Source organism: Girardinichthys multiradiatus, chromosome 11, assembly GCF_021462225.1.
Source record: "Girardinichthys multiradiatus isolate DD_20200921_A chromosome 11, DD_fGirMul_XY1, whole genome shotgun sequence".
Lineage (NCBI taxonomy): Eukaryota > Metazoa > Chordata > Actinopteri > Cyprinodontiformes > Goodeidae > Girardinichthys > Girardinichthys multiradiatus.
In genome coordinates this window covers 11,400,871-11,413,859 of record NC_061804.1, presented here as the reverse complement: position 1 = coordinate 11,413,859, position 12,989 = coordinate 11,400,871, and the positions used below count along the sequence as shown (strand labels likewise).

The 12,989-nt window shown below is 40.6% G+C and overlaps 1 protein-coding gene across 1 annotated transcript in view; it reads right to left on the bottom strand.

The window, feature by feature from the left end:
• Positions 1 to 12,989, bottom strand: part of cadm1a (cell adhesion molecule 1a) — a 598,640-nt gene that overhangs the window by 120,265 nt on the left and 465,386 nt on the right. Inside the window, exons 4-5 of the mRNA XM_047378234.1 lie at positions 9,449 to 9,601; positions 6,997 to 7,134 (exon numbers count right to left, since the gene is read on the bottom strand). Coding sequence (XP_047234190.1) covers positions 6,997 to 7,134; positions 9,449 to 9,601 — 291 coding nt within the window. The remainder of the gene's footprint in view (positions 1 to 6,996; positions 7,135 to 9,448; positions 9,602 to 12,989) is intronic.

The window sequence follows — 12,989 nt, the reverse complement described above, 5'->3', positions numbered from 1 at the left end:
TAACCAAGATGGCGCCGACGATGGCAGCCTCGCTCTCTCTTTGTTTTTGTATTTTGTGTGTTTTTATGTTTTTCGGGCCACAGTTCTGTGGTCTCATTCAGCAGAGAGGAACTTCTCAACATCAGAGAGTCCTCTCTTGGGATTTTTTCACCATCTTTCATTGATCCGAGCTTCACTGAGCTCCTGGCAAGCGGAGCTGCGGCACTCTACAGGATACTGCGCCGAAAGTGGCGGAGGGGAAAACGTGCTGGCACGCTGGTAAAGCTCCGCAAAAGAGGACTTCGCACACCACTGCCTTCAATCCACCTGGCAAATGTCCGCTCTCTCAACAACAAGATGGACGAGCTGCTTCTCCACACCGGTAAAAACACGGACCTCCGCGGATCAGCAGTTCTCTGCTTCACCGAGACATGGCTGAGTGAAAACATCCCGGACCGCGCACTGCTGATGCCGGACTTCCAGCTGTTCAGAGCGGATCGCAGCGGGGAAGAGGCGAGGTGGCGGAATCTGCTTTTATATAAATGAAGGTTGGTGCAGAGACATAAAAGTGCTGGAAAAACATGTAGTCCGGATCTGGAGTCATTTTCCATAAACTGTAAACCGTTTTATTCACCGAGAGAGTTTTCCTCGTTTATAATAATCGGCTCATATTTTCAACCGCATGGCTGCACTTCTGCCGCGGAAAAACATCTTGCTGAGCTGATTACAGACCTGGAGAAAAAATACACGGACTCTTTCATCATAATACTGGGAGATTTTAACAGAGCAAACCTCTCCCATGAACTCCCCAAATACAGACAACATATTAAGTGTCCCACCACAGACAAAAACACACAGCTTTAAAGGACTCATATCATGCTGTTACCAGGGCTGCTCTGGGTTTTTCGGATCATTATCTAATCCACCTCATCCCAACCTACAGACAGAGACTAAGAGCTTCCAAACCCAAGGTTCACACTGTTAAGAAGTGGACTGAGGAATCAAAGCAGATGCTACAGGCCTGCTTTGAATGACTGGACTGTTTTTGAAACCTCAGCCACTGACTTAAACCAACTAATTGATGTGGTGACATACATCAGTTTCTGTGAGGACATGTGTGTGCAGACCAAGACCTTCTGCACCTTTGGGAACAACAAGCCATGGTTTACTCCACACCTCAGGAATCTGCACAGGGAAAAGGAAGAAGCTCACAGCAGTGGAGATTGGGCGCGGTACAGGCAGGCCAGGAACAGACTAATAAAAGAGATCAAAGCAGCCAAGAGAAGCTACAGTGAGAAGCTGAAGAACAGCCTTTCTACTGGTGACACTTCAGCTGTATGGACCGGTCTGAGAAACCTGACTGCCTACAAGAGCCCCTCCACCCATCCTGAACCGAATCCTCGCCTGGCCAACCGTCTGAATGGCTTCTACTGCAGACATGACAAGAAGCCATTCACACCTCAAATCATCTCCTCCACATCCCATTCAGGAACAAGTTCCTCCCATAAAGCAACCAACCCCCCACCATCATGGTGCTGTTAACTTAGGTCTACACTTCGTCCTGCAACACCTCGACCACCCAGGGAGGTACGCCAGGATCCTGTTTGTAGACTTCAGCTCGGCCTTCAACACCATCATACCAGACATCCTCCACCAGAAGCTCACCCAGACTGTAACGAATAATCAGGACTGCAGAGAGAATCATCAGAGCTGACCTTCCCTCCATCCAGGACTTATACAGGTCTAGGGTCAAGAAAAGAGCTGCCAAAATTTCTGCAGACCCCACACACCCTGCACATAAACTGTTCAGAGCTTTACCTTCAGGTGGCGCTACAGAGCACTGTTCACTAAAACTAGCCACCACAGAGACAGTTTCTTCCCCCAGGCTGTTTCTCTGTTGAACATTCAATAGAGTACAGAACAACAGTATACAGATGTTGCAAATGCACCATTTTATTATATATGTGTATATTGTAAATGGTAAATATGTATATTCTGTAATACAAAAACAAAATCAAAGAGCAAAGTGTACCGGAGTCAAATTCCTTGTTTGTATGTACGAACTTGGCAATAAAGCTGATTCTGATTCTGAAAAGTTCCTTTGATGTCCAAGTCTATGCATGACACGTGTTGCAATTCTCGTCACAGTTCCTGGAATTACAGAGGTCAGAGCACGTACACAGAGCTTTTAGACTATTGTCTTGCAGATTTGCATTGATTTTTCCACACAGTTTTGAGAAAAATGTCAAACCACATGAAAAGATCCCACAGGAAGGGGTTGCATTCCCAGGAGAGTGGATGGAGGCACCAGCAAAACCAGGAGGCCTGGGTTCAGGATAGAGGTTTTCTGTCTGGTAATTATTTTGAGATGGAAATTAACAGACTTGAATATCTTTTGGATGTGGAACAAGCCAAACTGAAGAAAGAGCATTGAAAAGTGAAAGATTTGGCAAATGAATTGCAAGATACAAAACTCCAGCTGCAAGAGCAGAAGAACGTAACTGCAGCTAAGACGCTGACTATGACTCAGGAATCTTTCGATCAGAAAATCGAGCAGGGCCAAAAGCTCCTTGGCACCTTGAGAGCTGAGAAAGAAGCTTTGTGTCAACAAAAACATCAGATGGTTGTTTCTCTGCAAATCGATCTGGTGCAGCTTAAGATTTCTAGTCAGGAAATCATCTCCAAGAACGAGATGGACATATCTATGTTGAGACAGGAAATTCAAACATTACAGAAGGAGCTAACTAGGGAAAGACAAAACAACTCCAAGAAAGCAACGAATTAGACCATTAATGAGAAGGTTCATGAATTGGAGAAGATAGAAACCCCTGAGTTAATGTTTGAAGACTCAAAGGTCCATTTTAAAAGTGAGCTTGAAGAAGAAAGGGCTTCACACAGGGAAATGATTTCTAAGTATGAAAAGGATGCAGCTGCTCTGGAAGGACAGGCAGAAACTTTAAAGCAAGAACTGAGTAAGGAGAAACAGCTTCATTCACAGACGTGGATGATTTTAAAGAACCTGAAAGCTGAGAACGAAGCTCTCCGTCAAGAAATGGCTCAGAAAATCACGAGCCTGCAAGAAACCTATGAGGAGACAGAGACACGTCTTCAGGTGGAGCTGCAGGAAGCCAAATTTTCCCACCGAGAAATCACCTCCAAATACGAGACCGAGATCTTCATGTTGAAAGCAGAGGTGGACTCTTTAAAGCAGGAGCTAAATACAAACATAAAAAGTGATTCCAAGAAAGCCATCAAGCAATTTAATGTCCTGAATAAGAGTATCGTTCAAAACATGGAGAAGATGTTAGACTCCCTTCAACAAACACCTGAAGAAACAGAAACTTGTTTCCAGGAGGCGCTAGACCAAGTTAGGGCTTCACAGCAGAATGCCATCAGAAAGTATCAAAAGGAGGTTCTTACTTTGAAAGAAGAGGCAAAAAACATTAAAACAAGAGCTGGGTGAGGAAAGAGAAGCTCATTCACAGACGTCAGTGACCAACCTTCAGGTCATTAACAATCTGGAATCTGAGAACGAAGCTCTCCGTCAGGAAATGGCTCAGAAAATCACATGCATGCAACAAACATCTAAAGAGAGGGAGACCGTTTTGCAGAAAGAGCTGGAACAATTCAAAGTTTCCTACCAGGAAATCAGCAGTGTGTACAAAACAGATATTCTTAGCCGGCAAGAACAATTGGAAATATTAGAGCAGAACCTCAACAATGAGAAAGAAGCTCGTTCAAAGAAATCAGCAGAGAATCTTCAGCTTGTTAGCCACCTAACAGCTGAGAAGGATGTGCTCCAGCAAGAGGCTGCAGTCCTCAAACAAACATGCTCCAACAATGAAATCAGGTATAAAGCTGAGCTGGAGACTTTGGAAAGCAGGCTTCAGATCCAGATTGCACTAAACGATCAGCTCTCTGCAGAGGTGAAAGACAGAGATGAGAAAGCTGTTGCACTCATTGAGAAGGACGTCCCACAGACAAAAAAGAAGAGCCTTTGGAAAAGGTTGTGCCACTCTCTGAGTTTGAGGAAAACGGAAAAATTGAATAAGAAAAAGTCCACATCAGAGAAAAGTGTCTGTAGCCTTTTTCAAAGGCAAAAACCCATTTGAGCTGTGCGAGGGTGTGTGTAAGGGTGTGTGTAGTAGGTTTTGCATGTGAAAGAGTGGCAATAACTTTCTCTGAATGCAAAACATCCCAAATTTATAAAAAAAACAGGGCAGCATGGTGGAGCATTAATTATCTGTAGCCTCACAGAAAGACTGTGAGAAATCTCCCCATGCTGTTTGGGTTTTCCCCGGGTGCTCCGGTTTCCCCCCACTGTTGAGGTATAATAATTCTACCACTAACAACACACGGCCTCAACCTCAACCAGTCCGGATGTCGTGGGAAAGAACAGAGAAGAGCAGGAAATTAAGATTAACACAATTTTAATTTGATACATAAGTCCAATGATTTCCAATGCATAATTGGATACAAAAGAATAATACAAAGAAGAAAAATTACCTACGGCGGCTTAGGGAGAGACTCGGGTCAGCAAAGCTAATGGCTGGATTCACTGAGTGGTCTGTCTTACTATCAGTGTTAAAGCTTTTTATACATTTAGACAAATTGCAAATTTGACTGTTGAAACCTCTTCTCAAGGAATTATTAACAAAGCCACATAATGGAGTTTTCTACATTCCTGTGTCGCTACTGTGAATCTTTACCACCTATGTGAGTACTTTATCGCCCATATCATGCCTAATAGCCGGCATTAACTGATTACAGGTAGAGGCCTACTGTCCCCTCTCTCCCCGAGGTCACAGGTTCACCAAGCAGACCAAAAACACAATACATGATATATTTCAGATTTATGCCTACACATGCATACACAGTGTAAATGATTTAACTTCTCAACACCACCCAGACCAAATGCGTGCCTTTGTGGTTAATTGACTTTTGCAATATGTTGTGTGTGAAATGTTCCTTTCCGCAGAGTCGCCACATTGTCATGGTGGAGAGGCGTGTTTGCACCAAACAAAGATCCTGGTGTGGTCATCATTGGCATCAATGAGCAAGGTGCCAGACAAAGAGCGACTCAAAAGAGAATCTAACAGACATTCAGCTGTTGGAGAAAGCTATGGCAAACTCTTTGTGTAAATAATCAAAATCCTTCATATATAACTTTTGCTTTGTAATTCATGGCCATCAGCAAAATGGCTGAAACATTCAAAGAAAAATTAAAACATGGGAGTTTTTCGATATTCCGTTTAAATCTCAATAAAATTAAATTATAAAGTTATACTTTTTATCAAAAAGCCTACTTTATTACTTTTAAAATATCTAACTTTAATATTTAACTTTAATATAATTTGTATTTATTTTAATTTAATGGCAAATCATCACTGGCCTGCTTCATCCTGCTTTATTACATTGTTTGGTGTATACTGAATCTGATTGAATCGTGGTCAAGCGGTAAAATGAAATGTAATAAATGTAATAAATCTGTGTATCTATTGGGTAACTGACAGTTTATCCAGATACATATCATAACAGCCAGTGGCATGCACAGACATTTTGGGAGGGCAGGTGCCCAAGTGGAAAGAGGGCACCTTGTGCAGCACACGGAGCTGTCGGCTGCCTTTGTAGTATGAGATTTATTACAGGCACAGTTCAAATATCTTCTGCACCATATAACCTCATGTAGCAAAGCAGGTTACCCTGCCAAATTTACCAGCTAGGTCACACTACATGAGTTATCTTCAGAAATCTGAGTAACCAGTGACTATTCTACAGTGTAAATCAACTACATCCAGAAAAAGAGTTAGAAACTCTTTATAGTCAAAATGAAACCAACAGCAGAGAATATGGTCATAAGAAGAATCATCTATACTTCTGCATGTCAGTGGGACTTATGACAGAAATGAATATCTTAGAGTTAGGATTAATGAGATTAACTACAAGTCCTGAGAACTGATCACAAGGTGTCTGCTATTTACATATTAAAATACTCAAATCACATTATCCTTTTTCCACACATAGAAATAGAAAATACAACTTAGCCTACATGCCCCACATTTACTGAACTTTATTAAAGGAATTTTTAGTAGTGTATAAATCATAATGTTACCCAACTCATTTGGCCTTATATCCATATTAATGAATTATTTAACTCGTCTACCATATTTGCAATAAAAAAGTGTCAAATAGAAGTCATCGGGGACAATTATAGCAAATATATTAACTACATCTATGAGATACATTTGAATTTATTTATTTTTTCTAATTTAATCTAAGAGCTAAATTGTAAATCTTTATCCTGGCGCCTAGTGACAGCCATAAAGACATAGGGGGCAAAGGTATGCCACTGATTGGCTGCTCTGTTTAGATAAAATCAAGTGAAGTTTCAACTTTTTCATCTGAGGTTTCCTAGCTCAGAGGAAACTTAGAACAACTTTACATGTACCAGAGACAAAGGCAGAGCTTGTGTTAGTGGAAAGAGAAAGAACTGGTTCTACTAGCAGAGAATCTTTGTTTTGTTTTCTGTTTGGGCAGACCATCAATTCTAATAATACTGGAACGCATCTATGACTCATCTTCCTTCTCTGTTTTTCTTCTCTCCCCGTTCTGACTCACTGTCAGATGCTCTGGAAACTGCCTGTAATATTATTATCCACTCCTGATGCGTCCTCTTTCGCCTTCTGCTGGCTGATCTAGATATGGCAGCTCAATGCAAACTGAATCATTTCTATACCCATCATGGTCTGCTTGTGGACCCTATGAGCTTGTTCCTCCCCGTACTGACCTGCCTCTGCCAGAATGCATTTGAAAGTACACCTTGTTCTCTGTTTGCAAAGTAGCTTTTCTCATTATTTACTTTCATGATTTTTCAAACTAAGCTATCAAATCATAGTATTCCCCTGTTCACAGAGCACACTGCCAGATAACTGCAGGAACATTAGCTTGATGTGTTATGCTGAATCATTATTAACTGGGCAGAGGTAATCTCATTGACTGTATGTTTTCACCGCCCACCTTTGAGCTCCTTATCTCCCTTCATCCATCTGATGGTGGCTGCAGGCTTACTGCTCATGGCGGTGCAGGTCATCTCCGTCTCGTTGCCCTCGCTAAGGACCTCATCTTTGGCCTCGATGATGGGGTTACCGGGAGGAACTGGGGCAGGACACACAAAGCGAACTTTGTGAACACAGAGGCAGCAGAAAATGTTTCTACAAGCTCACATCATGCCTGAATTTGTAGGAATTGGCCTAAATGTCTAATATTAAACCCATCAGCTGAAAGGCACAGTTTACAATGTTTTAACTCCAAAGCTATGGATAAGTTAGTGCAGCAAACACAGCAGAGTGACGCTGCTCTTTAACGAGCGTGTTGGCAGAAACTCTTGATGACAGCTGACCTTTAGAGTCACTCAGAATGCCACAAAGAGGAAAATGGTTTCATCATCTGACAACACGCTCAGAGTTCACACAAAGGTTTGACTTTTTAAACCCAGCAGTGCTGCAGGACATGTCAGTGAAATGTAACCCTCTCACACAAAGACACTCATACTAAACACACTGGACCTTCTAAGGGACAAAGCAGTCCTTCATAACACTGAACAATTCACTGTTAGAGTTTAGGTTTAGTTTAGGAGGGAATCATGCTACAGTTTAAAGAGTGAAAATTCACACCATCTCGACAAAAGCAACATAAATCATCATTGTGTGTGCATTTGGCTAAATTTTACATTTTTGCTGGAGTCATTAATTGTTTCTAGTGATGAACTACTTTAGTGTTCTAAGTCTCTATATGGATATATTCGGGTCTCTGCAAGAATGCCCATTAGTTAAAATGTTTTAAATATTCTCCATCAACTTGTGAAGAACAAGCCATCTGTTGAGGGTTGCAGAGCAACATGTTGGGCTGCAGTTAATCTTTTATTGCAATAATTGCAATTAAAAGTTTCTGCTTAGAGCTCTTCTACTGTGCAGGAGCCTTAATTCGTCCCTTATTTCTTTATTTTTTGCTTTCAATCAGCCTGACTTGTTCTTGTATTCTTTAAACATGGCCTTGATTCGGCTTCATGTAGGTCTTTCAGAGGTTTTCTCTGACCTGTTATACTTGTTTTCCATCCTATCCATGAAAATCTGTCCATCCATCCATCCATCCATTTATCCATCCATCCGTCCGTCCGTCCGTCCATTCATCCATCCGTCCGTCCGTCCGTCCATTCATCCATTCGTCCGTCTGTCCATCTGCCCGTCCATCCATCCATTTATTTATCCCTTAGTTCATCCATCAATATAACAACCCATCCATCTGTCCTTCTGTCTGTCTGTCCATTCAGCCATTCATGCATGAGCTTAAAAATTTCAGTGTATAAATGGGAAAACTGAATTTTGCCATGGGAAAATGTGAGAATGCTGATAAAATGACTCTCCAAATATCAGCCAACTAAGCATGGAACCAATTTTTAATAATAATAACACTTTTTAGACCCTTCATTACTACGAACCTATTACAAAGACACAATTTATTCATTTTCTTCAGCTGATCTACAAAAGTAAAAAGCTTGAACGTTTTGACAGAAATAATCATATTCTAGTACCAATAAATTCAGTGGAAATGATCTGTTAATTTAAAACAGCATACAGGAACACAGCTCTTCTCCATGTTCAGGCTGTGATCAGAACCTAATAGTAAGCCAATCTGGACCCAACTCTCAGCTAATTTGTAGGGTATAGGCAAGTGAGGGACAGAATTTAGGAATGGAGAATGGTTTAAAACATTTCCACGGGACTGAAAGTGTGTATGAAGGAATCCCTTCTGAAGCTTTGAGACTATAACTCTGAGTCCCTCTCTGAACAGCAGCTGTGCAAATGACCTGGCTCACGTCTTCACAAAATACCAGGAAAAGTCCTGTTTACGTGCAGGGACAGCTTATCTGTGTCAGTACACATGGTGATTCACGCCGCATTGCAACAAAAAGAGAGCTGGGAAAGGAAATGCTCCCTTTGCTCTGCAACAAAACCAATGTGCCGCATGTCAAAATGTTTTTAACATGGAGGATAAATATTCTCTGCACCATGTTTATTTGCAAATTATTTTAATGACACATAACAGATCAGATTTACTTCATTGGCTTAAATGTTTGATTAAAATATTTTGTATTTAAAAGATGGGCTTCAAATTAACCTCAAACTAAAAAAACTATGCAGAAGACATTGCATCCCTTTCTCTCCAGGAGAACACAACCTCATCATTATACCTTTTAATAATTTAAACAACAAACAATAAGACTAGTACATGCGCATGAACAATTCATGTTGCTTTCTGTTTTCCATGTGAATGTTCTGAATGTCGTCTTTCACAGATGAAACATGATTGGATGCTTCACCTCCTGCAGACCCATAACTCTGAGCGTTTGTGTACTGAAACCCTGTGGTTTTGCTGTGTTTGTGTGTGCGAGTGTGTTTTGATGTTATACTTAGCACTGTGATGTCGGCGTAGGCCTCCTGCGGGGGGTCTGTGTAGAGCTGGCAAACATATCGACCCTCGTCCGAGAGCGAGACATTAGACAGCGACACCCGCAGCTCGTTGTCTGAGAAGTTCACCAGCTGAAAGCGAGCGTCTTTCAGAGCTGAAAGGGAAAAAAAAATAACCAAAACTTAAACATTTGTGACAGATTAAGGTTTATAATTCAGATTGAGGGTGGCAGTATAACATTTGATCTAATAATACCAGTAAAATTAATACAAAAGCAGTAAAATAGGCAGCTTTTTTAAAAGAAACTCAAAAGTAAATCAAGGTTGATTAGAACCACTTGAAAATTCTCAGTGTTGCTGTTTGGGATTTTTGTAATAAGACTGACGACATTTGAGATTAAGGTTTAAACCACTTTGGAGTTATTTTGATATTTAGACAATCCAGTGTACATGATGTACTTAAATAGCAGCTGCTGGAAACTCCTCTCCAGTCAGAGGGACTCTAACTCAGTTCCACACACAGATATTCTGCATATGTCCAGGTATAAAACCACGCTGTAAAAACAACCAGCAGGGCTCTACTGGATATTTATGGTATGACTGCGTGTATCGTTACACCCCTAGCGGTTTCTAATCAGTTATACAAAGAATGGATATGAACTCAGCTCAGTGTAAAAAAAAGTTCAGCCCATTCTTAAAAATCCACCAAAAACAAATAAAAAATATTATAAACTCTAAAGGATTTTAATTTCACAGTAAGCAGAAAACATTCAGTCCAACAGTGGAGAAAATGAAAATCTGTCATCAAACATCAATTCTCAGCTTTGTATTCAAAAACGTTTTAGTTTTCTCACAAATAGTCAACATTTTATCTGCAAAATAAAGAAAAAAACATAAACATGTAACATATTAAAAGAACCTTTACATTTAAAAATTAGAACCAGTAAATATTGGGAGGGCGTGTGGAGCGGCGGCAGTGGCTATTAATCCTCGACGCAGGTGTTTGCAGTTCAATTCCCAACAGTAGACCCTTTGCTGCAAGTTCCTCCTTCCTCCTCTGTCTCTGTTTTTAGTCAATAAAACCAACAAGCGCCAAAGAAAATCTTAAAAAAAGAAAGTCCCAAGGTGATTTACTAGTAGGGTTGCACAATATATATCGCAAATTTATTGTTAGCACAATATCGTTGTATGCAATATTAGTATCATTACTAAGAGAAGCTGTAACAAGTGAATTTCTCCATTGTGAGATCAATAAAGTCTATTAACGGTATCATAAAGGACTGCTTGGATTGCAATAAATCTTAGCATGCCTTCAGGATGTACAGGTCCTTCTCAAAATATTAGCATATTGTGATAAAGTTCATTATTTTCCATAATGTCATGATGAAAATTTAACATTCATATATTTTAGATTCATTGCACACTAACTGAAATATTTTAGGTCTTTTATTGTCTTAATACGGATGATTGTGGCATACAGCTCATGAAAACCCAAAATTCCTATCTCACAAAATTAGCATATTTCATCCGACCAATAAAAGAAAAGTGTTTTTAATACAAAAAACGTCAACCTTCAAATAATCATGTACAGTTATGCACTCAATACTTGGTCGGGAATCCTTTTGCAGAAATGACTGCTTCAATGCGGCGTGGCATGGAGGCAATCAGCCTGTGGCACTGCTGAGGTCTTATGGAGGCCCAGGATGCTTCGATAGCGGCCTTTAGCTCATCCAGAGTGTTGGGTCTTGAGTCTCTCAACGTTCTCTTCACAATATCCCACAGATTCTCTATGGGGTTCAGGTCAGGAGAGTTGGCAGGCCAATTGAGCACAGTGATACCATGGTCAGTAAACCATTTACCAGTGGTTTTGGCACTGTGAGCAGGTGCCAGGTCGTGCTGAAAAATGAAATCTTCATCTCCATAAAGCTTTTCAGCAGATGGAAGCATGAAGTGCTCCAAAATCTCCTGATAGCTAGCTGCATTGACCCTGCCCTTGATAAAACACAGTGGACCAACACCAGCAGCTGACATGGCACCCCAGACCATCACTGACTGTGGGTACTTGACACTGGACCTCTGGCATTTTGGCATTTCCTTCTCCCCAATCTTTCTCCAGACTCTGGCACCTTGATTTCCGAATGACATGCAGAATTTGCTTTCATCCGAAAAAAGTACTTTGGACCACTGAGCAACAGTCCAGTGCTGCTTCTCTGTAGCCCAGGTCTGGTGAATGCGGCACCTGTAGCCCATTTCCTGCACACACCTGTGCACGGTGGCTCTGGATGTTTCTACTCCAGACTCAGTCCGCTGCTTCCGCAGGTCCCCCAAGGTCTGGAATCGGCCCTTCTCCAAAATCTTCCTCAGGGTCCGGTCACCTCTTCTCATTGTGCAGCGTTTTCTGCCACACTTTTTCCTTCCCACAGACTTCCCACTGAGGTGCCTTGATACAGCACTCTGGGAACAGCCTATTCGTTCAGAAATTTCTTTCTGTGTCTTACCCTCTTGCTTGAGGGTGTCAATAGTGGCCTTCTGGACAGCAGTCAGGTCGGCGGTCTTACCCATGATTGGGGTTTTGAGTGATGAACCCTGGATGGGAGTTTTAAAGGCCTCAGGAATCTTTTGCAGGTGTTTAGAGTTAACTCGTTGATTCAGATGATTAGGTTCATAGCTCGTTTAGAGACCCTTTTAATGATATGCTAATTTTGTGAGATAGGAATTTTGGGTTTTCATGAGCTGTATGCCAAAATCATCTGTATTAAGACAATGAAAGACCTGAAATATTTCAGTTAGTGTGCAATGAATCTAAAATATATGAATGTTAAATTTTCATCATGACATTATGGAAAATAATGAACTTTATCACAATATGCTAATATTTTGAGAAGGACCTGTATATGCTAGCATTTTTGGTGAAGCTTATTGTTTAATGCAACTTATAAATGTTTTAAAAGGTAATGTGGTAGTACGGTACTGAACTCATTAAGAAATTATCTGTTATCTGTTTGCAATGAACCCAAAGCAGACAAACATTAACACTGTTCAGTTAATTATTGATTATTTATTGCAAGTTATGTCATTATGGTGACATTCACCAACATTATTGCATATCACATGTTTTCCTTATATTTTGAAGCCCTACTTTTTTGTCTCAGTTATTTGCTAAGGTTGTTTCTTAAGAAGTTGCTTGGTTCTCACAAACAGACTTCAATACAAAAACAACAAAGTTGCTGATAGCTGTAGTTCTGTTGTAGAAGAGGATAGAGATGTAAACAATATCTAAAAATTAAACAAATCTTCATCTAATAGTCTCCATATAATGTTTCTCCATATAATATTTGCGTAGTGTTAGCAGTGCAGTGCAGCTCGTTGCTACAGAAAGTAAAAAAAGCTTATTATTCCATGAGATATTGCTGCAGAACTGTGCGATATTTTTAAATCAGCTTAGCGGTTTTTGTCTTCAAAATAATCTAACTGAATCTCTTCTTGTTGTTCCTAGATATATTCAATAAATGAGATTATGTGGTTCAACGAGGATAGTTTGTC